The 26,960-nt window shown below is 53.8% G+C and overlaps 9 protein-coding genes across 9 annotated transcripts in view; 5 read left to right on the forward strand and 4 right to left on the reverse strand.

Moving 5' to 3' along the window:
• Window positions 1–2,006: 2,006 nt before the first annotated feature.
• Window positions 2,007–3,945, reverse strand: SODALDRAFT_268486 (hypothetical protein; the record flags this gene model as incomplete). The annotated part of the gene is made up of 5 exons (XM_028607612.1): window positions 2,007–2,436; window positions 2,529–3,354; window positions 3,412–3,463; window positions 3,646–3,766; window positions 3,848–3,945. The coding sequence occupies 5 exons, from the start codon at window positions 3,943–3,945 to the stop codon at window positions 2,007–2,009; spliced, it is 1,527 nt and encodes a 508-aa protein (XP_028470542.1).
• Window positions 3,946–7,071: 3,126 nt separating this feature from the next.
• SODALDRAFT_304269 (pre-rRNA processing protein Utp22) lies at window positions 7,072–10,853 on the reverse strand. The gene is made up of 2 exons (XM_028608974.1): window positions 10,400–10,853; window positions 7,072–10,327 (listed from the first exon to the last, which is right to left on the reverse strand). The coding sequence occupies exons 1-2, from the start codon at window positions 10,634–10,636 to the stop codon at window positions 7,268–7,270; spliced, it is 3,297 nt and encodes a 1,098-aa protein (XP_028470543.1). The 5' UTR covers window positions 10,637–10,853; the 3' UTR covers window positions 7,072–7,267.
• A 75-nt stretch (window positions 10,854–10,928) lies between these two features.
• SODALDRAFT_288233 (3-oxoacid CoA-transferase) lies at window positions 10,929–13,015 on the forward strand. The gene is made up of 2 exons (XM_028608592.1): window positions 10,929–11,391; window positions 11,476–13,015. The coding sequence occupies exons 1-2, from the start codon at window positions 11,332–11,334 to the stop codon at window positions 12,961–12,963; spliced, it is 1,548 nt and encodes a 515-aa protein (XP_028470544.1). The 5' UTR covers window positions 10,929–11,331; the 3' UTR covers window positions 12,964–13,015.
• A 577-nt stretch (window positions 13,016–13,592) lies between these two features.
• Window positions 13,593–14,974, forward strand: SODALDRAFT_336363 (hypothetical protein; the record flags this gene model as incomplete). The annotated part of the gene is made up of 2 exons (XM_028612584.1): window positions 13,593–13,705; window positions 13,789–14,974. The coding sequence occupies 2 exons, from the start codon at window positions 13,593–13,595 to the stop codon at window positions 14,972–14,974; spliced, it is 1,299 nt and encodes a 432-aa protein (XP_028470545.1).
• Window positions 14,975–15,275: 301 nt separating this feature from the next.
• SODALDRAFT_319350 (hypothetical protein) lies at window positions 15,276–16,184 on the forward strand (the record flags this gene model as incomplete). The annotated part of the gene is made up of 3 exons (XM_028609446.1): window positions 15,276–15,335; window positions 15,368–15,530; window positions 15,691–16,184. The coding sequence occupies 3 exons, from the start codon at window positions 15,276–15,278 to the stop codon at window positions 16,182–16,184; spliced, it is 717 nt and encodes a 238-aa protein (XP_028470546.1).
• A 3,388-nt stretch (window positions 16,185–19,572) lies between these two features.
• Window positions 19,573–20,794, forward strand: SODALDRAFT_326900 (hypothetical protein). Its single transcript, XM_028610291.1, has 3 exons — window positions 19,573–19,667; window positions 19,819–20,366; window positions 20,475–20,794. Exons 1-3 carry the CDS (start codon window positions 19,598–19,600, stop codon window positions 20,595–20,597), a joined length of 741 nt encoding a protein of 246 aa, XP_028470547.1. The 5' UTR covers window positions 19,573–19,597; the 3' UTR covers window positions 20,598–20,794.
• SODALDRAFT_326901 (hypothetical protein) lies at window positions 20,560–22,109 on the reverse strand. The gene has a single exon (XM_028610292.1). It carries the CDS (start codon window positions 22,033–22,035, stop codon window positions 20,998–21,000), a length of 1,038 nt encoding a protein of 345 aa, XP_028470548.1. The 5' UTR covers window positions 22,036–22,109; the 3' UTR covers window positions 20,560–20,997.
• A 1,683-nt stretch (window positions 22,110–23,792) lies between these two features.
• Window positions 23,793–25,896, forward strand: SODALDRAFT_267038 (mitochondrial translation initiation factor 2; the record flags this gene model as incomplete). Its single annotated transcript, XM_028607525.1, has 2 exons — window positions 23,793–25,638; window positions 25,745–25,896. The coding sequence occupies 2 exons, from the start codon at window positions 23,793–23,795 to the stop codon at window positions 25,894–25,896; spliced, it is 1,998 nt and encodes a 665-aa protein (XP_028470549.1).
• Window positions 25,897–26,632: 736 nt separating this feature from the next.
• Window positions 26,633–26,960, reverse strand: part of SODALDRAFT_375014 (ADP-ribosylation factor-binding protein GGA2) — a gene marked incomplete at its 3' end in the record, with an annotated part of 2,828 nt that continues 2,500 nt past the window's right edge. The window contains exon 4 of the mRNA XM_028614721.1: window positions 26,633–26,839. Coding sequence (XP_028470550.1) covers window positions 26,633–26,839 — 207 coding nt within the window. The remainder of the gene's footprint in view (window positions 26,840–26,960) is intronic.

Below are 26,960 nucleotides of genomic sequence, written 5' to 3' on the forward strand. Positions count from 1 at the left end.
GAAGGCCAGTCAGACCGAGCACAAGTTGCAGGCGCGCCTCGATGAGCTCGAAGACCAGAAACTCTCCCTAGCGCAAGCCCTAGAAGACGCGCAACGCGACGCGGACGAAGCGGCAGCCCTCCACGACAAGGCCGTGCGTCGTCTCAACCAGAAGCTCGAGAGGTCAGAGCGCGAGCGTATGTCGGCTGTTGCTACCAATCGCCAAAGCAGCGCGGAAAACGGATCTGCTTCCTCAGACCGCAGGGACCTACAGGACACACTACGCAAGGCGCAGGCGGAAACGAGAGCCCTCGAACACGACGTTCTCCAGCAGCAAGAGACCATCGACGCGCTCGCAGCCGCCGAGGCGTCCCTACGTCGCAAACTGGAACGCGCCCGCAGCGAACGCGCGGCCTACCGACTCACCGCCGAGAAACTCCAGAAGGACATCAGGGAACTCAAGGCGGCAGCGGCAACGTCCGGCGGACCGCAGGGCCATGAGCTTGCCCGGCTGGAAGGCGAGGGTGCGCTTAACGATGCCAATTCGGCCATTGAGACGGTCATCCGGGCGGCGGAGAATGCGGAAAAGCGCCACAGCAAGGAACTCCGCGGCATGGCGCTGCAAATGGAATGGATGCAGTCACGGTGGGAGCGCGAGGCGTGCATGCGGGCCGATGCAGCGTACGCCAAGAAGTTCCTCCAGCTGGAGCTTGAGGTTGCGAACGCATGGTACGTTTTTTTCTTTTCTTTTCTTCTCTCCCCTCCCGCTGCCCCCCTTCCCAACCACCGCCTCAGATAATGTGTCGACTGACGGGCAATCCCTTCCACAGCAACAAAGCACAGCTCCGCGAACTAGAACAAATTCGCACCGAGGTCCTCGGAAATCGCCAACCGCTACCACCGTCAATCCGCGCCACGGCCAAGGAGAGACCTTCCGGGCGGCCGACGCTCAAGACGGTAGCGATCGTGGCGCGGTTTGTGGCGAGGATGCGCATCTCGGCGCGAGAATGGGCCAAGCACGAGGCGACGCGAAAGAAGCTTGCGGACCGTGTTGAGGAAATGCGCAAGACGAAGCGGAGGAGCGGGTTGAAGGTTGTCAAGGTCGACGATGGTGGTGTTGCGGCGTAAAAAGAAAAAAAGAAAAGAAGAAGAAAAAACAAAGAGTTGAGGGGGCGCTTGAGGCGATGAATTTGCCTCCCCGTCTCGTTTCCTGCCCCTTCTCTATCTTGGGCTCTCAGATGGAGAGAACAGTTTCTTCCTTCCCCTCAACGGTGGTTTTCTGGGCATGGTTCTGTAGATGAGATGGCGTTAGGACGGCGATGATGTCTTGATGTTTTCTTGGTTTTGTTACACGTGGAGGTCGTATTCCACTGCTTCCCCTTTTCTTTTATAGCGTTGGATTCATTCTTGAGGGGAACATTTCTTTCTCAGAGGACACATGGGAACGCTACGGAGTCCGGGTTAGGGACATGGACAGCCATAACAGTTTTGTAGCATGGGCGAGGTCACGGCTGGGTGTTCTTCAGAGCAGGGATAGTTGTGTCATTTTGCTCTAGGCCTAAAGACTTGGAACAAGACTGCTGCGGCAGATGGGGGTGAAGCCTGGCCCTGGCCGCCTTCCCATAGAAGAAGGCATGAGAAGACGATCCGGTCATAAATTTACAGAGTCAAACACTCACTTTCGCTCACTATGTGGCACATGCACTGGCCGAGATTTGAATGTTTGAGGGAATGTTAGACGCTGGTATACAAGTGTAATCGCAACTTCCATCATGAAACCATGAAATCATGAAAAGAGAACGGAAGAAGAAGAAAAAGAAGTCATCCTTATCCCGCACAGAGCAAGGGTAAACACCGGAACATTGGACACGCTTGGTTGCTGCTCAGAAGAGGCCGCGAGATGTTGTATATCCAACGACAAAGGGGAGGGAGGAATCCGTCCGTCGAAAGCCAAGAACACCAGTTTTGAAAAGAATCGAATTCGTAGTGAGAGGATACCACTCGAGCCAGAGCCAGCCTACTTCATTTCAAACAACATAAACAAGTACTGCTGGAACCCACTTCGCTTCGCTTCCCACTTGTCTCTGTTTCTCTATCATACGGGATGGATATTCGTCGTTTAGCCCGCAACAAGCGTTGCCATGTAGCTTCTCATAGCCGATGTGGCAAATCATGCGACGTTCTGGTGGAAGTCTACATGACAAATAGCAAATCCGTGTCTGACGTCGTCGGATCAGTACATATAGATAAAAAGTATTTAAACCCGCAAACACCGGCCACAACTTACTGAGAGGATGGCTACATGAGAGCTGAGGCTTTTGTGTGTACTTGGTGGCGAGCTCGTCTCGGATGCTGTTAAGCAACTGGACATAGCTTTGTTGCGGATTCTTCTTGAGGGAGGTAATGAAGGCCCAAGACATGGCGCCTGTTGCTTGGGAGGCGATGGTGGCGTCGGCACTGTACTTCAAGTTAGCCTTTGGTGTTCATATGCGAGGAATATGGGACATGAGGGCTGCATTTGATAGCGATTAGTGACGGGGCATACGTACGACGTCTGATCGTCCTTGCTGCCCGAAAGCATGATAACGTCTGCAGGGGACGTCTTGGTAGCCATGGTGCGGTTATAAGCCTCCTCGCCATTGGTGGCCTTCTTGAAGAAGCCCACGAGGTTGCTTGCAACACCGCCCAGGTCTCCCTGGCTGTAGGAGGAAATAACACCGAGGAGACCCTGGCCGGCTTCCTTGGCCAAGTTCGGCTGCTTGAGAATGCCTTGCGTATTGTAGATGTAGGGGAGGTCGAGGGCGGTGCCCGAGTGGCACGAGTCGAAAATGGCTGTGAGTCGCACGCCGGGAACCAGAGGCTTCACCATGATCCTGTGCATTTCGTCGTCGGTGATGTGACCGTTCTGTCGGAAGTCGACGGGATATATGACCTCATCATAACCATCCTCCTCGTCCCCATCGAGATCCTTCGTTTGGCCGCCGTGGCCCGAGTAATGGAAAAAGAGAGAATCGTTCGGCCTTGCATCCTTGACCAGCCAATGCATGGCTCGTAAGAGGTTTTGCTTGGTGGGCTGGCTCATGGGATTCTGTTGGTCGTCGGTGAGGATGACCATGTCTTCTCGCTTATAGCCAAAGTTCTCCACCAGGTAGGCAGACATGTTCTTCACGTCGTTGATACAGCCCCGCAGCTGGCCATGCTGACCGAAGTAGTTGATGCCGATGAGGAGAGCTTTTCTCCTGCCCGTGCAGTTGGAGTATTGATACGAGTAGTTGCTCGGAGCCCCATGGCCAAACTGCTGCGGCGTTGTCGGAGGTGGAGCAGGGGCGTTGTGGTTTCCGTGGGAGTAGGCGTTCGAGTTTGCAGTCGGCATTGCTGTTTCAACACGTCAGCCTGGTCAAAAGCCAGTGTAGGGGCACGGGGATTACACACTTGGCCTATTGCCGTAGCTGAGCTGTGGTGGGCCGTAGCCATTGTATGGTTGCTGTTGGAGATGTTGCTGGGGGTGCTGCTGAGGATGCTGCTGGGGATGATGTTGAGGATGTTGCTGGGGAGGTCGCTGAAGCGGCTGCTGCTGTGGAGGCTACATCACAGAGTGCGAGGGTTAACAAAAAAAAACGCCAACAAAGCCGGCAATATAATATGCGCTGGATGGGGTTTTCAAACACATACCAGGCGGTTATAGCCGTAAGGTTGGGAAGAAGGCTGCTGGGGATGGTAAGCATAACCGGGGCCCGGAGGCGGGCGGGGCGGCCCCGGCTGGTATGTATTATAATTAGGCTGCGGGCTGAAGAAGCAGTCTCAGAGTCAGCGTTTGGAATAGTTGGATGGGGGATGAAGCACCGGCGTGCCTGGATGCCGTTCTTACGGGTAGTAACCGCCCTGGACCTGAGGCGGGTAAGGCTGCTGCGGCGGACCGCCGTGCTGATAACCTCCCTGATAACCCTGGCCCGGATAACCCGACATTATCAAAATGAAGCGCCGGTGACCAAAGGGGGGTGACGCGAGAGCTGTCGGCACGGGGGCCGTCGGGTCGTCGTCGTTGTCAGCCTCGTGAAAGCTTGCCGTGACCGAGGAACGGAACGCGCCAAACAGGCTTTCGCAGATGGCAGGTACAAGAAAGACGCTTCTGGCCAGGCAGACTGTTGTTGCTCAACGAAGGCGACAAAATGGTGTCTACGGCGATATCTATGCCACTAATGGTCGAATGGTCGAATGGTCGAACCCCAAATCAATCCAGTCTTTTGAGACCAGACAAGCGCACTCGTGACGAGGATACGACTGGTGGCAAGAAACGAAAAAAAAAACCAAACCAGTGGTTGGTCCCTGGCACTAGGAAATCGGTCTGTCGAGATAGGAAAAAAGGCGGGGTCGTTGCGTCAACTCGACGAGCGGAATGAGCTACCTATAGTATGAATCTGATTCCGGAGGAGATGACTCGGGCGAGGAGTTGTGCAAGGAGCCGATAAGACACGATATCCCGATGACGGCAGTACAGAATGGGCGTCGTAAGAAAGAAATATGGTAATTTCGGATACCCTTGTGGTGATCTGTTCTGGCGACGATGGATTAAAAGAGGGAATTGTGACGATGAAAACAATTTGGGATGAAGGATGGGGGAGGGGGAGGGGGGAGGGATATGGGGGGATGGAAGGTGGGTGAGTGGGGACGATGAGGGTTTGATGGGGATGTCAAATGCACCAAATGCACGGAAGACATATTCGTACTTTGTGACGAAGTACCCCGTACATCGTCATTCTTTGTGGGTCGAGTCTCTTAATCTTAAGGTAAGGTAGGGTACGGATACGTAAGCTAGGTACAAAATGATCCACCTCAAACCCGGGGTTTCGGGGATTCAGCTTCTTGGTTCCTTTAACTGTCTCGAACCAGTCTTCGAGGTGATTAATTACGACATACTTTGGTAAGGGTTCCAGCCTGGTCCAGCACGCTCAGAGTACAAGTAAAAGCGTCTCAGATACCTATCTATTAGATACCTTAACGTTGAGGGGGATAGGATATAAACAAGAAAATAATGACAAGACAACGGAGTACGCCGAACAGACTTGAACTGGACGAGGCAGTGGGCAATATACCTTACCTTACCTTACTGAGTACGGGAGTACAGGGCAATTGAGCGTTCTCCAGACGTGGAAGTCGGCATCAGTAATTATAAAGTGATTACTACACCGAACCCTTGATCCTACCTTATCCAGGAAAGCCCCGCTATAAGCCTGTTCAAGTGATCGGCGTCGGGCCAGAATATTGGAGCGCCCATGTCAATTCTCATTTTCTCCCGACCCGTTGGGCTTGGGATTCTCCTTCCTAGGTATTCTCGTTTCGTTTCCCTTCTTCTTCCCAATCGTACAGATTAATAGCCATTAAACCTACCGATAACCCTCTTTTATTGGCCAGCAGCACCAGCACCGCATCAGGGATAATTAGCGGCTGTCTCAACAAGTCCCGGTCGTCAATACCTCATTCGCATCGGGGCAGCGAGATGGGGGGCGTGCACGTAACAATCAGACCCCTGTTCGGGGTCGCGGCATTCTGCCGCCAGCCGCTCAACATTCTCAGCTGCAGGATGCGATGCTTTGATGCACCATCCTGGCCTAACCAGCATAGCATGTCTCTTCTTTCTTCTGCTCGTACTACACGTGTATACCTACGGCGACCCCTACTAAGCTGAAATTGAGCGGATACCGGTAGACTGTCTTGTTTTAAATGCATGTCCATTCGGAAATTCCATACCTCGGTAGCTCTTCCTCACTTACATATTGAATTTTTAATCGCCGTGTGCGCGGTCTCTGCACACGGACGGGAGTGCGAGTGTGATTCGACCAAGATGTCCGCCCTTGCTATCAACAAAGCCAGTTGATTAAGGTACTCGGTAGTAAGTGCTATAGGTTGAAGAGCAGAAGTACAAGAATATTTCCATTTCTCAAACCGTCGACTCGACCCATTCTTGTCTACGCATCTATATCCATAGTTCGTACGACTTTTCATGGGTCACACGAATATCGATTGCTGAAGCCAAGAGCCGAGTCCCCAACCAACCCTCAGTTTTTATCCAATGTCGTCTGCGGGCTCGGGAGATCTGTGCTCCCATCTCTCAACTTGGTATAGATCCGGCCTTGCCGATTCGTGTGGCGCACCTGAAAGACAAGGGGCCTTATTCCACATTGGGCCAATAATATCCTTTTCCGCGCTGAGACGTGGCTGGGCCTTCGTCAAACACAACGAAGGGAAAACGATAAGGTAATTACCGTACCCCTGGACTTGGGATTAGGTACCTACGAAGTACAACGTCATTACTTCGTAGGCTTCGGCACCCGCAACGAACGACTCGACTTTGGACTAAAGGTACGTGTGCGGAAGGGCGAACATACATTCCAGCTCCCGGAAATGTCTTATTTTTCCCGTCATGTTAACCAGTACTCAAGTGACTTGCGCCGAAACACATCAACCCATTTCACTAACGCCGCGGCTCTCGACTCTACTCCATGCCGAACGAAGAGTGCCTTTTACCCTCCTTTTCACTATCGGCTAGGGACTTGATTGACAAGCCTTGTTGCACGAGGGTCAACATTGATGGAGTCTATTCCGCGGCCGTACAAAATACATTGCATAACCATGCCCATGGCAGTGCAATTTCTTACACGTACATTATAGGAAGACACATACAACGTACCGGGAGGATTCGGCGATCTCGGATATCAGGGGAGATCGTAGCGTCCCCCCGCACTCTTGTTGCTGATAGGCCACTGCTGGACATCGGTCCTGATATGATCGTGGCAAACCTCCAGGATACCCAGATCGGCCATGGGTTTAACAGACCAGTCCTGCCGCTACGGAACACTAATGTTGCTCCGGCGATTTGTTTATTTGTTTAAACCATTGAAATGGGACGACCTTATTTAGCGTAGTCTATCTGCACGCCCGAGACCCCTTCGTTCGGCTCAATAGGTTGTTATAGGGGAAGAACCTTACATTCCCTACCATGAGTGAGCAAAAGTTTCGGGATAACCCAAAGTAGAATGCTTCGAGCTTTTGGGGGAACCCTTTTCTGTCAGGGCAAAACCATGGTGTCTTGCAAAAGTAACGAATCGCTGGATCTTTGAAATATACCGAAATTATTGCTCACCCACTGTACTGGTCGCACCCGCACTATGCTTGATCAGCTCCTTCATAACAACAGCACCATCGGTCGGGAGGCAACATCGTTCTGGCCGAGCTAATATTGACAGTCCCCATTCTCGGACTTTATATCTATAGGACGACCGGGACCATCTTATCTACTCGACACTTCAATCCGCTTGATCAGCTCCCCTCCGATCCTTGCTATCTCCAACAGGACAGCTTCTTTGTTGATTTCTACCGCGTCGCTCTCCGCTTCGCCATCTTGTGCACCTTCACCATCTACCTTGTGGAAATTGAACGGCAGACCGACCCTGAACTCTTGTGTGCGGAGCTTCGGCTGCCAAATGGCTCCCACCGTGGCATCCCCCTGGCCACCCCGAAAGAATATCAGGCTGTCTTGATACACAAGCTCCAGTTCCGCAAAAAGAACGTCCAGCGGGTGTCTCGCCGCCGGGGTCGGGACTGAGCCGGTCCGCTCGTCGAGATTTTTGAAGATCGAATGCCGTACGGCGCCACTCGAGCTGGCTACCATCACATTACGAAGGACTCGTCTTACCTGGGAGCTCGAGACATGAAAGAGAACGTCATAATCCCGGAGGGACGGTTCAAAGAGCTCATCCATATCGAGATCCACCCCGCGGTCCCGCACGAGCCTGCTCGCTGCCTTGGCAAGACGAGTCATCCTGGTCGCCGCAAGCTTGGAGGGACCCCCTCGTGTATATGATAGCCCTTCGGTGTCGTGGTTGGTCGAGACAAAAAGGACAGCGCGATTCATGTTGGGGTCACGAACGCGCCAGGCCTCAAGGTGTCGCCGCACTGCGTTATGATCATCGTGAGACAGCTCGTCCGAGAAGTCAACGACGAGAGGATCGGCCCGCCAGTCCCAGCGAGAGAGAAAGAAGAGGGTCCGGAGAAAACCCGTCTGGGCGCTTGACGGAATCTTCCATGGCTCAGGCTGGAGGAAGACGTGAAGCACAAGAAGCTCAATGAGCTCTTCGCTGATGTGATTAGCGAGCTTGTGCGCGTTAAACCAGTGTTTGACCATGCGTATTGTGGGCGATAGAGGCGCGATTCGTGTGCAGAGGGATGCGACCGACTGCGTGTGCAGTGGAAGCAGCTTATGGTACCAGTTCAAACTGAACAGGGCGTCCTCGGCTTCCGCTCTGATGTACGGATCTAGTGTCTTGTTCTTGACTTGCCGATCCAACAGTGTGTCTTCAAGGTCCGCGTGAATGCGTAACCGGAAAGCGGCGCCGTTGTCGTACACGACGTCGAGATACGCCAGATTGTCCGACTCTTTAAGGGCATTGTCACGGCCAAGGACTGTCGTGATGGAATCGTTCGCTGCTCTTAGCCTTCTGTCAATGTCGAGGAGAAAGTCAATCTTTGCTTCTTGAATTGCAACAATGTTCTCAGGCCACCGGCTTGAAGCCTCAAACGAGAGATGTACGTCCATGGGTGGAACGACTTCCGTATGGAATCCGATGGCTGGTGCCTTGACTGAGGCGTATCGGAGCTCCGAAACAACCGGTGCAAGCCGTCTCACGGAGAGGGGCATTCCTTCCAGGCTGCGTATGTCATGCTCAAGCGTCTGGAAAGCACGCCTTGCCATATCAAAAGCATCCTTATCGACCGGCGTGAAGTCGAGCCCAGCCGGGATCTGGCTGCCCTGAAAGCGGAGGGTGTCGGGGGAGACGTCTAGATGTAGTTTGAGGGTGTATCGAACGATTTCTTCGCATATCCCGGCGGCGGATTTATCGTTCCACGCAACGCATTCGAGAATGCTACCGTCCTTGAACCTGCGCAACTCTGACTTGTCTCCCCAGAACTGCCTAAATTTGGCGGCCTCTTTCCGTGCTTCGGCCGACGGACCGTACTCCATGGCCCTCCCCATGTTTGCTGGGTTGAAGACAACACCAATCAAGATATGGACTGCATCTGATGGGTGGACAGAAGTAATCAGCCAAGGCGAGTAGCTCGGTGTTTGGATGTGAATCAGTGAGGCGCGGTCACTAAGAGCTCTCTGGAGCGTGGTGTATGCCTTGAGACTGAAATTCCACACGGGACCTCGCCGGTCCGACGCAGCAGCATTCCGTTCCAGGTCAATGTCGTCGACATGGATGACTGCGTCGAAGAGTTGAAGAACAACATCGGTCTTGGTGATAAAGGTCGCTTCAAACGGATCCGAGAAGCTGCTGCTCAAGAGTTCCAAGGTCGACGAGGCGTGATATTGGAGCAAAGACGCCGACCAGGGGCTCATCTTGTAGAGAACATTAAGTTCTCGATCGACATCAAACATCACCGGTCCTTGTTCTCGGATAGCGTCGCTTCCCCGTGGGTATGTTCCAAAGACGAAGGGCTCCTTCACGAAGTCGGTGGAAGCGAGGAATTGAATTGTCGCCTTGAAAAGTTCCGTGCTGCTCAGAGCAGAAGACAAAGCTGGTTGACCGTTCCTGCCACCTTTTTGCAGGAGCAGGGCCATAATGATGGCCCACTCGAAATGACCGAATCCTCCCTTGGAGATGGATCCGCCCAGCCCGCGCTGCTGCAGCCAGACCCTGCCGAGAATACATGCATCCGAGAAGGCAGCGCACTGGTTCCTCGCGCGGGCCAGAACCCGCAGGTACGTCACGAAGATTTCCTCCGCCTTGATTGTAGAATTATAAAACGGCGTAGGCATGTCCGCCTGCCCTAACTTGACGGAGTTTGTTGACGGTAGCAGCTTGGACTTGGGAAACAAGCCTTCGGGTGCGCACGGGATGACACGAATGGTATAATCGACGGGCTGCTTGTCGTCATCGCCGTTGGCAGAATTAGTTTCGCTGTCGACTTCAGCTCCGGTAGGGCGGATCGAGAGGATGGGTAGCAAGTTATTTTCATTCAAGTTGTCGAACTCCAACTGCACGGACGACCCCATCTTACTGCGCACGCCGGCAGCGATGTTCGCAATGTAGTACGCCCTTCTGTAGAAATAGCGCATGTTCTGAAAGTCCTTCTCTTGAAAGAGGGACTGTGGCATTTGGACGATCATGTCGATGGCCTTGAGCGGCTGGGCCTTGGTCATAGTCTTCGACACATAGCTCCCTACGACGTTGAAGGAAATCGGCTTGGCGCATGCAAGCTTGTACGGTGCGTCAGCGGCCGGTCTCGGGTCCGGGTAGGGTATTTTAATTTGATGTTTCTTTTGAAACTTCTGTGTCGCATCTGAGATCTGAGAGAACAGGATGCATTAGCAGGCACCCTCAGAACACGTGAGGGAGGGTTAGCGACTTGGTGAGCTTACAGGAACTGGGTCTAGGGAAGGGATGCCCTCGATCACATCTTTCAATTGCTTCAGCAGAGCGTCGGCGTCCTTGAATGCAGTTGAGTAGTCGACTTTGACCTCCTTCAGCAGCTCCTCGGTCTGGAGCACGAAGGGGCTCGCCGTGGCCAGAGCAGTCGCATTACGAGAGCTCAGAGTATCCCCAGTGGAAGAGACCTTGCGCCTCTTGGGACTGTGACTGGACTCCATTTTGGCCATTTGCGCACACTCTCTCGACTTGGCTTGCGTGCGTGCTCTTCGAAGTCGTAGCGAAGCTCAAATTTCTGATTCCTCCATGCCTTATCATATCAGCACGTGACTTTCAATTGTTCATGCAGACCCACTCCACCGGACCTATCCGGGTCCGGCCTAATTATTTCGTAGATAATATGGGAAACCGTTAGGGGGACTCGATTTCCCACTATAAGGCATCTAGGTAATGGGCCCATGACATGACTACCTAGAAGAGGGCCAAAGAAAAAAGAAAAAAAAGGAAAAAGGAAAAAAAGAAGAAGCTAGGATGATGTCTTAGCCGGGAAGTGGGGTAATGTGGATCCGAAGAGGTCACACCTTGCAAAGAAGCACCTGGAGATCTGGAGGACGTGGGGTACGCGGGCTCCTCTGCCGAGAGCAGGATCCGAAGCGGGTCATTCCGCAGGAGCGGCAGTGCCCCTCGGCCATCAACGGCCTTCGACGGGCCCATTTGGACGAATGCCCGTCCTCCGTACAATTCGCATTTCTCTCCTCCTTATTCTTCTTTTTTCCCTTCTTTCCCTCTTCCTCCTTCTCACTCACCTCAGCCTTTTCTTTTGTTAATTGCTGATTTTTGGCCACTGTCTCTGTCACCAGGTACCTATCGCGACACACACACTCTCTTGTATTAAGCTGTAACTATAGTTGCGAGGTCTTTCATAATGTCTCCTGCAGGGTTGTACGTGCGGACGCTCCGAGCCTACGCTCGTCATGGCTCAAATGTAAGTTGACCAACCTACCTGCTACTGGCGCCCCAGGCCAATTACAGAACAGCTCTAGCTAACACAGGCCGGCCACTCTGACAGCCCACTCCCGTTCTCGCCCGCGCATTTTCTGCGTCAGCAAGCAGAGCGGCGATCAATAAAGTCTATCCTTCAGCCAGCGAAGCATTGAAGGACATGAAGTCCGACACAACTTTGCTTTGTGGTGGATTTGGACTGTGCGGTGTGCCGGATACCCTCATCGATGAGGTTCTGAAAAAGCCAGAGATCACGGGTCTGACCGCCGTGTCCAACAACGCCGGTACCGACTCATCAGGCTTGGGCAGGCTGCTCAAGACGAAACAGATCAAGAAGATGATCGCCAGCTATATCGGAGAGAACAAGACGTTCGAGAAGATGTATCTCACTGGCGAAGTTGAGCTCGAGCTGACTCCGCAGGGCACGCTCGCGGAGCGCTGCGCGGCGGGAGGCAAAGGCATTCCGGCCTTCTACACCCCGGCGGCCTTCGGCACGGTCGTGCAGACGGGCGACCTGCCGCTGCAGAACAACCCCGACGGGACACCGGCCAAGTTTTCTTACCCCAAGGACGTCAAGGTCTTCAACGGAAAGTCGTACCTCCTGGAGCACAGCATTGCCGGCGAGTACGCCTTCGTCAAGGCCTACAAGGCGGACAAGCTCGGCAACTGCCAGTTCCGGCTCGCGGCCAACAACTTCAACGGCGCGATGGGACGGAACGCCAAGATGACGATCGTGGAGGCTGAGCACATCGTCGAGCCCGGCGAGATCGCCCCCGAGGCCATCCACCTCCCCGGAATCTACGTCAAGCGCGTGATCCAGAGCACGAGCGAGAAGAACATTGAGAAGTACACGTGGGCCAAGGACGAGAACGACGCCGACGCCAACAAGTCGGTCTTGGGCTCGGGCGACACGGCGGCGAAACGCGAGCGCATCGTCAGGCGCGCGGCCAAGGAATTCAAGAACGGCATGTACGCCAATCTGGGCATCGGCATGCCCATGTTGGCACCGGGCTTCGTGGGCCCCGATGTGGAGGTGCAGCTGCAGTCGGAGAACGGCATCCTGGGTCTCGGCCCGTACCCGAAGAAGGGCGATGAGGACCCAGACCTGATCAACGCGGGCAAGGAGACGGTGACGCTCAACCCGGGCGCGGCGGTGTTCGGAAGCGAGGAGAGCTTCGGAATGATCCGTAGCGGTCGCATCGATCTGACCATCCTCGGAGCCATGCAGGTGAGCGCGACGGGCGATCTTGCCAACTGGATGCTTCCGGGCAAGGTCAAGGGCTTCGGCGGAGCGATGGACCTGGTCAGCAATCCCAGCGCGACCAAGGTGGTGGTCACGATGGAGCACACGGACAAGAAAGGAAACCCCAAGATTCTCAAGCAGTGCGCGTTCCCCTTGACAGGGCGGGCCTGCGTGTCGCGAATCATTACTGAGCTGGTAAGTCCCCTACGGAGCCAACGGGCCCAAGGACGATGTCATGATAGTGTCGAGAAAAGAAAGGAACTGACGAAACAATACAGGGCGTATTTGATGTCGACTTCGCTCATGGATTGACGCTGGTTGAGATTGCCGACGGTGTAACGGTGGACGAGATCAAGAGCAAGACAGAGGCGCCGTTTGCCGTGGCGGACAATCTGAAGCCCATGTTGTGATGAGAAGGAAATAAACATAGAGGTGAAACGAGACAGAGCGGAAGCTCTAAGGGGTGATACAGCGGGAGCATCTTACCATCTCACGATGGCTCACAATGGTAGCGATCAACACTAGGGGTGGGAAAATGGAAAGGCTCAATTGGGAAAGATGGGCCACCTACATGATGGATTATTAAGCAGGTAGATGCATCGTGGAGTTTTTTCGTGTTTATGTCATCATCCCAGACCTACCTATACCTAAGGTTTTCATGCCATCGTGAAGGCCAAAGGGAATAACGCAACAAGTGATGACACAACGTCTCTCTCTTTGCCATCGCATATAAACTTGACTTCCACGGTGTTGCATCTATACGTATAGCGCGAGGCGCCTTCGCAATGTATGACAAGAAGACAGGACACGTATATCGTGAGTATGTGGTCCCGGCAACTTCAGCCCATATGTCTGGTCGCGACTGGGCTAGGCGGACTGAGCTCCCCCTCTGGAAGGGCCGTGGAGGTCAAGGCAGAAAAGGTCCCCGACCCCTAGCCGATATGACCATGCATGTCCTTGTAGACAACATTGGCTTCTTGTCCGAACAACACCTGACCCGCGGCGATCTTCCCGCTCGCTACCTCTGGAGGCTATGGCGCTTGTTGGAGAACAGGTGCGTCTCTCTCTCTCTCGCTTCTCATTCCGGCATCCCACTGACGGCATCGTGTATCCCGAACGCCCTTGCCTTTTATGTAGAGGGACCTGTCTGCAAGCTTGGAAAGTGCTGTCTAAACTTCTTCTCATCGAAGACGGCGAGAAGACGCTGGGTCTATACAAGTATCGACACCACATCTGTCGACCTTCCGAGCCTCTCTCCCATTATACCAAACCTTTAGAATCTCCTTCCTTCGACTTTCTGTCCTACCTCAACATCAGTGGCCCCTGCTCATTTGATAGCATTGAACTGATGGCATTGCCCGAACTCAAAAACTTGGCCGTTCTCGAAATCATTCAGCCTGCGGACGAGTTGCGAACAGTATTCCCCCGTATCAGCGACCGCCTTGTCAGAGGCTGGTCTGAGAAACACGACCCGTTCCCGCTCCTCCGTATCCTACGCGTTTGGGGTGATGAGTCGGTCACAGAGCACTCGTTGCAGTACTTATCCCAATTCCCCTCCCTGCTACTGTACGATGTCAACGGGTCGCGCAGTGACTGGGGTAACGCCGAGACCGTCGCCTCTCTCCACGGCTGGGAGACGGCTGAACCTCTGCATGGGCCTCGGGACTCCTTATTATGGTATCTCATACTTTTCAAGCCGCTCGATGAAGACCAGCCTGGCATGTTGCGTGACCTGGCCAGGAGCATCGACGAGGGCCTCATCAACTTTTGCCAGAACAACAACCAGCCTCTCTCCTTTGTGCCTTCCGAGACTGCGCCGCCGTTCTTGGACTATCTCAACGACGCCGCCCGGAGCAACCTTCCCCTTTACATAGACAGCCCTTCGTCGTACAACGCTCAGAGCTGCAAGGGCTATCCATTCGAAACCTGGGCCTTCTTCCTGAATTCGTTTCTCGGCCAACTGACCAAGGACGAAGACCTCAAGAAAAACCGTGCTGGTGTCACCAAACAAGCTGTCTCTGGTTCCCTGACGCTTCCATCTCGCCCGCTTGCCTGTCTTCAACTTGGCCACTGTGGAAGGTCAGGGATATCACCCACGGTTTCCTACGTGCGCCGTGGCTTGTTTGCGACTTCGCGGTACACGTTCTACAAAAAGGGTATTCCAGGAGGAAACATTCCCAATGCCACGATTCCCAAATCCAAGGAGGTCTCCGCGTCCATGAAACCTCAACCTCAGCTTTCAAGCGTTGAGACAGGCCTCACTCTGAATCGTCAGAAGCGACGGCGTATCGACGATTTGCTTCGGTCATTTACGAGATCGTGACACTGTACGATGAATATCCGGGAGTGTGCGAATGCACGTCAAGAATTCAAATGGCTGTACACCAAAACGGCCCAGACAAGATGGTCTTGAGGGGAATCTCCGGAGTGCTAATAAATGAAACTGGCGGGGGCCACCACATTGCCAAATTTGCCTTGCACATTCTAAGCCACTTCGACAGGAGGGTTAGAGTCTGCCACTTCTTCCAGCAAAATGTCAGTCGCTGTCTTCTGACGTGGATGCGGATATGGGCGTCCAACCAAACCGGAGGCTGTACGGATAACTACTCGGTAGATTCTCGAGGATGGCGCCAGTTGTCATCCTAGTCTCCAGACCTGGCGACTTCACGGCCACCACTGTCATTGTAAGCCACACCTCGTTTCGAGTTTCCTGCAGTGGCTCGAAGCAACATTTCACGAGTACAGACATGCTTATACAGCTTCGGAGGTGGTGTCTTTTAAGACAGGACCGGCCATCTTGAATTTGGATCGTCTCGATACCGCTTACCGCTTTGCGTGGTATTACTCCGTAATAACACGAAGTTTCCCATCGTCCATAGGTATGGCCATTTCTTTATCTACAAGTACGAACAAGAACACCAAGGAAGTCCGATTTCAGTCACGACCACGTTCTAGTCCTACCGCTTTGAGACTCCTCGAGACGACGGACAGATCTCAAATTTACTGACCCAACCCTACTTCCCTACTCTTCACGCCCAGAAAATAGTAAGATGGAAAAGTACGATCTAAGCTGGTATTCGAAGGGTCTGAAACGTCATTTCGATTCATCGGCGCAGCTCATGTTTGCTGCCCTCGTGACCTTCTCCAGATATGGCATCTGTCAAGGGAACGACGACGAGTTCCACGAACTCGTTCGGCTCCGACGCGTAATATCGGAAAGCACCGATCGCCTGATCAAAAGCTTGATGAGATCAACGAGAAGACGCCGGTCCGTCCAACCTTCCCTTGCTGCAGGTCAACCACGACAGAAATTGTCGGCCCTCGCGTCTAGCCAAGATGCCCTCGGCGGGATGATGAACACCCTCATCCCTCGGACTTCCTCATGCCACCCGAACTTCGTCGCACTCGCACTTCACGAGAACGGCGGGTGCCACCATCTATCGTCAGCCTTGCACCGCCTGATCCCTGTGTCCAATTACATTCCTTGCACCCTCGACAACTGGTCCTCGGACAACATCATTTTCGGCCGATGAAACCCCCCGAAGGCGATGCCCAGCAAGAGAAAAGGAGTCTCTATTCCAAGAAGAAAGGAATTTAAATGGGGCCCGATGCTCCGAGACGTCTTGAGTGTCCTGTGCGGAAAATTGGTAGATGGATACATCATACATGCTGCAACCGGGAGCCCCCCCCCCCCCCTTTTTCTCCGGGCGGCGAGACAACATACCGGCCATGGGATGGGCTCCTACAAGACAGTAATTCGTTTCATATTCCAGAGCCTAGCAAAGGTAATACGGACCAAGACGGGCTTCATCGAATTGTACCTCTACGACGCTACAGAGAAGGCGAATATGTTGGCAGCCGACTTGTTGAAACTAAACCCACTCAATGGCACGTCCCCGTCCTGAGTACGGGGATTCGGTGCTCCCAACCGACACAAACCCCGTCTTCCCCCTACCAGGCATGGCCTGCTCTGCCCGCCTGCGAACCAGGGATCCTTATCTCTCTCTGCGTTCATAGCTCTGACATTGACCCGGCTCTACATCCCCCTGAGATCGGAGCGAAAGGTGCGTCAGGCGGTGCAGTCCGCCTTCGAGCACAAGGGCATCCGGGACACTTGAAGATGCGGCGTTGCTCGAGCCGGTACAAGTCATCGCTGTTCGAGCCGGTACAAGTCATCGCTGCTCGCGAGCACGGCTATCTCTACGATGCGGAGACTTTGGGCCGAGCGGAGACCATCGTCCCGGCCATCGACGAAATTGCGAGCCAGGACGGGGGAACTGGGACTGGCCAGCTAGAAAATGGTCAGGGAATGGCAAGGACGTTGAGAGACAATTGTCTCTATATCATTCAGAAAAGCCTGCGCAGGTCGCAATATTTAGGAAAGGAACTGGAGCAAACTTGTCGCACAATAGCCGAATAGCAATATCTGACGAACAAGACTGTCGATTTTAAACCCTTTTCCCTTGGCCTGCAAAGACGACACACTGGGCGGTTGGTTTTGAGGAGCATGCTAGGCTTGACCGCGTGATTTGCTGCCGGACGAAGACAATTCGCAATCGTAAGTTGGCATGGCTGGAAATTCACTCGGGTGCGTTGAGAAAGCATGCCAAGGCCTCCGCAAGTAAGAGTCCCCGTGTTCACTGCCCGAACCCTCTTACTTCATTCAGGGATGCCCGCCAAAGGTCGAACATTCCTTAGCTTGAGGGAAGCAGACGGAGGAGAGTTACATGCTGAATCTCTGGGCAGACAGCTCATTGACTTTTTGAACTACGCGTGAAGACGACCCATATTTATTTTACTACCAACGTGCATTTCTGGCTCAAATGCGAATCCGCGACAAAATAATCGCCATCATCCGAGCATGTCAAACATAGGTAGGTAAGAGACCTTAGTTAACAATGTCGCTAGTCGACGAAAAGTCGCAAATCGTGACCCACGATACGGACTGCTAAGGAATGGCGACGATAGACACGGGGCAAGGGTTGTCGCGTTCAAGATTTTCTCCGGCGCCAACTCAGCGAAGGCTGTCAAAAATAGGCCGGAGGGTAAGAGAACGACGTGGGAGGTTTGGTCTTTCCTCCAGTTTCCCCTCCAGAGAACATCCATGGTGTAATGGAAGCCAGAGTGAATATGAAGGATTGAGTTTTATGATGAAGAAAGGAAAAGGAAAAAAGAAAAAGGTCAAAAGGGACCGCGTCTCTTCTCCCACTGATATTCTCTCTGGGTGTCCACCCGAATTCGCTTAGCGCGGAAAAACTCCGGGTATGGGTGAAAGTCGCCAAGCATGGTCAGATTACCTAGGTACTCAGTACTTCTTCATCGAGACTTTGGGTCACCAATTCACGAACCACAGAAACCGCTCATGTAAGAACAAGTATGATAATCTCCGTCCTAGGGATGATAATTACATGTTTGAGGCATACGACCAACGGATGCGTCGGCTTTGAAAGTGTGCTTGAATTGACAATGTCTTGTGTGTACTTTGCAATATGCCTCGTCTTGCTGACATGTTCAGCATTTTACTGGCGTTGAATGATACGGTACACAATAACCCACGGGCAGTTGGTGAAGTAATTACTTGGAAGACATATATGCGTGCATTAATTCAGCGCTTGACGGGCAGATTAGTGGTTAACCGAGGAATGACAAGGCTCCCAGGCCCAAGGCTGCTGACTTCGGTGCCATGAAGGCCGCACGTTTGTCCTACGCTAGCGTACCTTATCACTGTCTGGGACGGACCTAAATTTGTCATGTTGTATGGGTGTTTGTGTCTAGGTCCACTAGTATGCCAAAGACTCGAAGTATGCCAAGAACCGCGGTGAAGTCCTCTCGCCCATGTCACGCTGAAACGCTGGTCTCTCATCGTACTTCGCATGTATACCTTTATATAGCACTCATAGTTGTAAACTCTTCGGCCACGAGATTATCTCTCGTAAAGAAACCTCGCGTGTCAGGTAGACTTGGTAAGATAAAAAACAGGAAAGGTCAGGAAGTCGACTGTCGGGCACAGGGAGCAAGAACCGGGAGATACTCCATACCTCAGGCGGGGATGAGCCACAGGAGGAAGCACAAGGCCGAATCGAATTGCGGTAGAGAAACGAAACAAAACTAGATAATTCCAATCCGACACATAAGTGGATCGCCTTCACGCAGAGTACCCCTCCTATGCACGAAGAGATGCAGGGCGAGTGGTCGCGTGTCATGGTCGACTTATCCAGGTGGCCCTCGTCAGGCTACTGAGCTACCAGTCGAGTCAAGTCAGGTTTGAGTCGAGACGCGTCTCGACAGACACGAATAAGGTACCTGGAGGGAAAGAAAAGAAGTATTCATACCTGACCTCCATGGTGCCCCCTCTTCGTGACAGCCTTACTCATACTCTACTCCGTAATACGTGCAGGTTTTATGCCCAAGTTACTCGCACTGGTAACTAGGTATTTCAGTACCTCTATGTCTAAAGGTAGGTACCTTTGATTACGGAAAATGCGCCAACCAAGGCTACCTTCCCTTCTCGTTATCATCGATATGTGATCAAGGTAAAATGAACAACACCTACCTTAGGTAGGTACACCGTAAAGTTAATACCCGGTACTTTGTACTGGGTGACCCCCTCCCCCCACCTCGGTGCTTTCAGGCCTGCAGATCCACTGTCCACGTCGTACAAAGTACATGTACATGTACAGTAATTACCCCTCTACCCCGCCTCCAAATGTTGAGACATCAGATCCAACAACATACAAAGTACGAACCTGACATGACCTATTTAAGGTACCAACCTACAACGTACACTCCTTTTCAGGCAAACGACAATACCGTAGCCTATTCCTCCCACTTTGACCCCGCAATTACCGTTGCGCGAAGACGTCTTCTTTCCGCCATCTCTTCTCCGATTTCCACCGTGCCAACAACAACACCTTACCAACAAGACAATCCCAACGAGACTACCAATATGGTCGCCGGTCAGCCAGGTTCGAACTCCCGCGGTCGCGGCGGCAAGTTCAGGACGTACACTAGAGGAGGTATGCCTTCCTGACCCGAGTTCTAGTTCTGCGATAGTACTCATGTTTTTTTCCCCCTCTTTTTTCTTTTTCTTTCGTGGAGATCCAGGCAAAATTCCCACGCACGTCCTTTCCCAAGACAACGACGACGCTAACTCCCATATGTTGGCAGGCGGAAAACATTTCTCTCGAGACCTACGACCCGTAGACGCCGATGGCAACGAAATCAGCATGTGGAGTGCCGATGCCCAACCAAAGTCCATCGATGACTCGGAAGAAGAGGATTCGGAAGAGGACTCCGAGGAAGAGTCGGGTTCCGACAATGACGGCACAGAACAAAGTGGCGCTCTCTCCCGCGAGGAACGCAAGCAAGCCGCCAAGGCCCGTAAGGAGGCGGCCATTGCCAAGAAGAAGGCCCAGGCCGTCGAGGTCGGCGACTTGCCCCCCTCCGACTCGGAAGACGAGGATGAGGAGATTACGAACCCTAATCACTCCCGCGCTGCCCGTGTCCAAACCAACGCTGGCGTAGAGGACGTCACGGCCGGTATCGGGGACCTCTCTACGACCAACCGCAAGGAGCGTGAGACCGCCGAGGCCCAGCTGGCTAAGGAGAGGTATCAGCGCTTGCACGAGCAGGGCAAAACCGACGAGGCGAAGGCTGACCTAGCCCGTCTCCAGCTCATCCGAGAGCAGCGCGCAGCAGACGCTGCACGTAGACAGGTAGGTCCATCCATGCTCGGCACCTCCACAGCCCCTCCTTTTCTCTCTTCCCTCCCCCTCCAGCCAGCTCGTTGCTTCGGAAAAAGGCACTGACCCACGTTTAAATAGGCCGAAAAGGAGGAGAAGTTGGCCCAGGAGGCCGCTCGCAGGGCACAGTTCGAGGATCGGGAGGCGAAGAAGCGTGCAGCGGCCCTTGGTGGCGCCAAGAAGGGCGCCAAGAAAGCGAAATAAGCAGTAGAACGGTACAGACCGTCTCCCCAGGGCACTTATATGCATAGCCTGCCGTACCTGATCTTTCGAGGCAATACTTTCATCAACGCGAGAGGAGGACTGGATCTCGACTCTTTTCATCATAGCATCACTCCCATACATCCCTGGATCAATTATGAGCTCACGAGAGAACTTTTTGAAATATAACCAGACCAGAGTTGTTACGACCCTTCTTCATATTTTTGTTGTGCAGTCTGCTGCCCGACCAAGTGAGAGTCTCTCCCTTCAGAGGTATCCGCGTGGATTGGAGCCCGTCTATGAGTCGTTTACAAATGCCGTCATTTCAGGATTTCTTGGTATTAGTGAGGTGTGTGGAATTATGGCTTCGCCGGGGGACTCTTGAATGCATCGATATCGGTAATCAGAGAGGAGTGGGCGTACCGCTGCCGACGTGCTGTTGCCAGAATTCATCAAAGTCGATACCTTCGTCTGAAAACATGGCCCGGATGTTCTTGGCTGCGTCCACCTGCCGCTCCGGTCCGAAGCCGCCCGGCTGGGTTGATTCGTATTGCACAACCTCAATCCAGCGGAAGAAGAGATCTTCCTTCCCCGCCGCCGCAAGGGCGTCCCGGAATTCAAACACCTGTCTCCGCATGTCATCCTTTTGTTCGCCCGTACCCTGAGGAGGAAGGCTCATCCACCCGTGCTCAGCGTGGTGCACCAACACGACGGACCGGAACGCGTCCAGGGCGACCCGCTTCTCGTCCACCAGGGCGGTAGCCTGCACCATGGCCGCCCAATCGAGATCCCACTCGCCGTTCATGGTCAGATAGCCCGTCTTCTCATGCTGCAGCATCGGCGACGTGGCCCGCCGCACGAGGCCCAGCAGATCGTTCCTCGCCGCGGCGTCCTTCACCACGTCGCCGAGCTCCCGGTCCCATTCCCGGCTACGCCGGACGTAGATCTCCTTCTCGCGGAACCCGACTAGGCGTCGCCACCGCAGCGGGCTCCCGTGCGTCCGGCCCATGGAAAACTCGACCGGCCACGGCCAGACGAAGATGAAGAGCACCAGGTCCAGCATGAAGGTGAAGCCCCGCCGCGCGATCTCCCACCCGATCTGGCCCCACGTGGACGTGTCGACGGGGAAGGTCGTCTCGTTGGGGTGTCCGAAGCCGGACATGAGAAGCTTCCAGTACCAAGGGAGGATGCAGTACATGCGCCAGGCGAAGAGCAGGGACACGATGGCGTTCATGGCGACGGGGACGAGGAAGATTTTGCGCTTGAAGCCGACGGGCTTGAGGTCGATGTGTGTTATGTACACATGCTTGGGGGAGAGGTGCTCGACGAAAGGCTGTAGCACCTCGGGGGGTTTCTTGAATGGCGCTGAGGGTTCGCCCAGCTTGCTTGGGGCTTGTGTAGCCTTGAAGCTTGTCTTGACAGCTCTGACTCTGGGAGCCATATTGAATTGGCGCGCCGTTCGAGGACGTTGGTTTGTGATTTGAATGTAACCAAGGGGTAATTACCTTAGTCAATGTTGAACCTGAGAGCTCATACCTGGTAAGGTAGGTTATTAAGGTAATGAGGGAGCTACGGATAATGTAGCTATCCGTACGGATACGTACCAGATATCTACTAGGTACCTAAGGTAGGTACCTAACCTTATACACGTGTACAACGAAATAACAAGGTACCTAGGTACAGCACTTTGACCGGCATAAAGATTTTCCACCAGGCACCTGAGGAATTACCCGGGTACCTAATAAAAAGATCGTTTATCTTATCAACGACCTAATAACTCCCGGTCAGGTACTTGTAATCAGAAATTCTTGGTCGCGAATCCCAAATAGACCTCGAGAATTTCAACGTGAACTCGACGCTCATTCTTGTCCCCCCCCGCGTCATTGCAACTTCATATGTTGCCCATTCCCCTGTCATGATGCGATGCGGGGCATGGAGGGTATGTTGCCATCAGCTCCAGCCCCATTCAAAACGAGAATCGCTAATAACCGAAACCAGAGTCAGAGCCATGCGTTCATCTGCGTTCGCTGCCGACAACTGAGTAATAGACAACCGCCTCATTTCGCCCTCCGAAGCTACTCAACCGGTCCAAACTCATCGCCCACCAGTACATCTGGCCTATCTGGAAGCTGGGGAGCCCCTAGAGCTCCTAATCAACTGAGGGGTCCTCAGGAAGGTGGTGGTAGTGGATGGGGAGGGGTATCAAAGGGTTTGGGTGCATCCCAAGCAGCTGCTAACGACTCGCCTGATACACTTCGACGATCGCTTGGGGAAACAGAGGCTGGCGAGGAAGATGACGGTCTATTGCCTCACGAACGCGCTGCTCGCCAGAGGATAGCTGCGCAGCAGGTGCCACGGTCACGGTCCCAACCGCAATCACAGGCACAGGCACAGGCACAGCCACCGCCCAATACCTCCGCAGCTTTCGTCAGAGAAGGTCCTCATTCGCACAGAACTCAACTTTATGGGCGGAGGGAACGGAACGGGGGCGCTTGGCATTCCGAAACAGGCGGGTCAAGAGCCGGCAACACCCAGAATCTCGGTGGCCTCGACGACAATATCGGCGCCAAGTCCGCGCGTCCTTCGAGGCTACCAAGACAACCCCACGGGTCGCCAAGACGCCCGCCCTGGGGAACGCACGATGACGGCCGTGAGAGTCGCCATGGTTTCGATGGAGTCCGAGACAAGGCAGAAGCCTGGTCTCCTCCCGAACCGGTGAAGCGTCCGTCTGGGAGCGGCCAGACGCAATCAAAACCCTGGGCAGCTCTGGAACAGGCGTCTCAAAAAGTGGTTGATCAGAACAAAGAATCGCAGCACGACTTCTGGGCGGATCTTGGGAATACGTCTGCACCAAAGAAGCAGCGCAACCTTGATCGAGGTTCTGAGCGATCGGGAGAGTGGGGCCTATTGTCTAGATCCTCAAGAACAGCCAGTCCACCGAGGACTCGCCCCGGCACTCAATCTTCCGGCACGCCTGGCTTCTGGGAAAGGTTCAAGCACCATGTATCCAAGGATTCCGTGGCCGACACTTCAGGCACGAGCACCATACAGGTAGAGACATGGAATATTGTGGAGACGGAGATGGCTGTGAAGCCGGAGTCGGCCAGCCGTGAGCGTGAGCGCGAGCGCGAGCGCGAGCGGGATCGCGATCATGACTCGTACATTATCGAACGCGATCCGAGGAAGCGCGGCAAGGAAATGGACAAAAAAACGAAGAAGAAGCATGGCGCGTCGCGAAGATCCCGGTTCGATGAAGAGGACGATGACAATTGGGACGACGCAACTGAGCGACGTGCAGAAGAACGTCGTCGGCGGAAGGCGGAAAGGAAAGCCCAGAGGGACTTGGAAGTTGAAGCCGTAGAAGAGGCTTCTGGCCCGCCGAAGCTCCTTATCCCCGAGTTCATCAACCTGGCCAACTTGGCTTCTGCCCTAAAGCTGAAGCCCGATTTCCTCCTGAACTCGCTACTGGAAATGGGCTTCGAGAATCTGTCGCCCGACAGCATCTTTACCGGAGAGACTGCTGCCTTGGTGGCGATGGAGTTTGGATATGACGCCTCCGTAGATACTGGAGGCGAACGTGACCTCCGAGTGCGACCGCCACCAGAAGATGTCTCATCGCTACCCCAGCGACCGCCCGTCGTCACGATCATGGGGCATGTCGATCATGGCAAGACCACGCTGCTGGATTGGCTCCGAAAGTCGTCGGTTGCCGCTCAGGAGCACGGTGGGATCACGCAACACATCGGTGCCTTCATGGTCAAGATGTCGTCGGGCAAGTCCATCACATTCCTCGACACGCCGGGTCATGCGGCGTTCTTGACGATGAGACAGCGAGGTGCTAATGTCACCGACATTGTGGTCCTGGTCGTGGCCGCTGACGACAGCGTGAAGCCACAGACGCTCGAAGCCTTGAAACATGCCAGGGCGGCCCAGGTGCCCATGATTGTGGCCATCAACAAGATTGACAAACCTGATGCTCGGCCGGATCAGGTCAAGGCTGACCTCGCGCGCTACGGCGTCGAGATTGAGGATTTTGGCGGAGAGGTGCAGGTCGTCTGTGTTAGCGGAAAGACCGGCGAAGGCATGGAGGATCTGGAGGAAAACATCATCACCTTGTCCGAGATTCTGGACGTCCGCGCGGAACCAGATGGCATGGCCGAAGGCCACATTCTGGAGGCCAGCGTGAAACAACACGGCAAGTCGGCGACGATCCTCATCAAACGTGGCACGTTACGGCCCGGCGACAGCATCGTCGCGGGGACGGCATGGGCGAGGGTCCGCGTTCTCAGGAACGAGGCCGGTGTCGAACTGACCGAAGCTCCGCCTGGCACTCCAGTCGAGGTTCTTGGCTGGCGAGATGAGCTTCCGGCGGCCGGCGACGAGGTTCTACAGGCACCCGACGAGGATCGCGCGCGGACAGCAATTGGCTACCGTATGGAGATGCGCTACCGAGAAGAATCCTCCAAGCAGCTGGCCGAACAGGAGCAGCGGCAGCGTGAGAAGGAGGAAGCCGAGAGAGCCGCCGCCGAGGCTGAGGCTGATGATGTCGAAGTGGACGAAGAAACCGGAACGACCATGGTCAACTTCACCGTCAAGGGTGACGTCGTCGGCTCGGTCGAAGCCGTCTGTGCCACGATCCAGGAACTCGGCAACCACGAGGTCCAACCCCGTATCCTCCGCTTTTCGGCAGGCCAGGTGTCCGAGTTTGACATCGATCACGCGGCCACGTCCCGGAGCACCATCGTCAATTTCAACAACGCGATCCCCGCGCACGTCAAGCGGCTTGCTGAGGACAAGGGCGTGCGGATCTTGGATCACACTGTCATCTACCACCTCTCCGACGATGTGCGCCAGACCCTGAGCGCACATCTAAGCGACACCATCACCCACAAGGTCATTGGCGAGGCCGAGATCCTTCAGATCTTCCCCATCAACATCAAGGGGCGGACGTTCCGCAACATTGCTGGATGTAGAATCCGGAACGGAATGATCACTCGGTCGGGCTCCGTACGTGTGCTGAGGCGGGGTGAGAAGGTCTTCGATGGTAAGCATTTCCCCCCTTTTCGCACCCTTCCCCGTCCCATGCCGCGCCATGCCACAGGACTACTCTCTCCACTATGGAATTCTAACTCGTCACCCCGTGTCTCCAGGCAAGATTGACGCCCTTAAACACGGCAAGAAGGATGTGAGTGAGATGCGCAAGGGCACTGAATGCGGCGTCTCGTTCGACGGCTTCGAGGGCTTCGAGGTCGGCGACCAGATTCAGACGTACGAGGAAGTGAGGGAGAAGAGGACCTTGTAACGATAATATCTATTAGCATCATCCGTCATGTCCAAGACGGCTCTGTCTGTACCATTTATCATTTACCATTTACGATCTGTACCATAGAAGCATTTCAGCGCAAGGGAATAAACGCACCAATCTATTTGTCACCGCTGTTAAGGCATTGTCTCATGGGAGGGGCCGGGGTGATGTTTCTGGCTCCAATGTCCACGGAAAATGAACTGGACGGAATGCACTGGAGGCACCAGATATTGCTTTGTAAGGGCATGATAGATAGGGGTTCTCGGCGAGGATAATCGTCGCAGAGGCCGAGGGAACAAATGGATCGATCTACACATGAAAATCAATAGCCTCTCCTGGCGGGCACTATAATGCGGTTCGCATTCGATAAGCCTCGCTCTAGGTCTACTTTACTTTGGAGTTCCAGATCGGCGCGAAAATATTATGGTGCGCTGCTCCGCCCGGTTAAATGACCATCTCGATTATCTTCTTCTGCTCGACACTGTCTGGCTGCAACGGCACTTTAAACACGGCTGCAGACACGTAGTAGGTAGACCACCCAGCTCTTGTTAACCAAGGAAGGCATGAAATCGCTATGGAATCCCAGTGGGAGAGAAAAACTAGTGACGAAACGAAGGAAAAGGAGTTGACAGGGACCAGGGGGTCCTATAAGGCTCTCGTAGACCCAGACACAAATGAATGCTTCCCCAGTTCAGTTCAGTTCTCACCATCCTATCTGATGCATCTCTTTTCTTCAGGCAATGCTAAATTCGGCAATTAGGCCCATCTCGTTCTTCGGCTTGCCCCCGATCACATAGTCTAACCTGAAGCGCAACTTGACTGTCTCGACTCTCCGCCCTTTGTCGCCGGCGTGGTAGGCCTCCATCGCCTGAGTGATACCCCTGCTCTGCTTTGGCTCCAGGACGACACCGGATTGTGGCTGAAGCTTGAGGACATAGGCCTGTGCAAGTGAAGAGCTGAGTTAGCAAAAGAAAAAAAGAAAAAAAGAAAAAAAGAAAAAAAGAAAAAAAGAAAAAAAGAAAAAAAGAAAAAAAGAAAAAAAGAAAAAAAGAAAAAAAGAA

This window comes from Sodiomyces alkalinus (assembly GCF_003711515.1).
Source record: "Sodiomyces alkalinus F11 unplaced genomic scaffold SODALscaffold_1, whole genome shotgun sequence".
NCBI lineage: Eukaryota > Fungi > Ascomycota > Sordariomycetes > Glomerellales > Plectosphaerellaceae > Sodiomyces > Sodiomyces alkalinus.

Excerpts from the sequence above, each read along its gene's own strand:
- SODALDRAFT_304269 (XM_028608974.1), bottom strand. The coding sequence starts at position 10,636 with ATGGCCAAAATGGAGTCCAGTCACAGTCCCAAGAGGCGCAAGGTCTCT. Across the intron at positions 10,328-10,399 it reads CTTCCCTAGACCCAGTTCCT|ATCTCAGATGCGACACAGAA; the intron begins GTAAGCTCACCA and ends CTGTTCTCTCAG.
- SODALDRAFT_288233 (XM_028608592.1), top strand. The coding sequence starts at position 11,332 with ATGTCTCCTGCAGGGTTGTACGTGCGGACGCTCCGAGCCTACGCTCGT. Across the intron at positions 11,392-11,475 it reads ACGCTCGTCATGGCTCAAAT|CCCACTCCCGTTCTCGCCCG; the intron begins GTAAGTTGACCA and ends CCACTCTGACAG.
- SODALDRAFT_326900 (XM_028610291.1), top strand. The coding sequence starts at position 19,598 with ATGGTCGCCGGTCAGCCAGGTTCGAACTCCCGCGGTCGCGGCGGCAAG. Across the intron at positions 19,668-19,818 it reads CAGGACGTACACTAGAGGAG|GCGGAAAACATTTCTCTCGA; the intron begins GTATGCCTTCCT and ends ATATGTTGGCAG. Across the intron at positions 20,367-20,474 it reads CAGACGCTGCACGTAGACAG|GCCGAAAAGGAGGAGAAGTT; the intron begins GTAGGTCCATCC and ends ACGTTTAAATAG.
- SODALDRAFT_326901 (XM_028610292.1), bottom strand. The coding sequence starts at position 22,035 with ATGGCTCCCAGAGTCAGAGCTGTCAAGACAAGCTTCAAGGCTACACAA.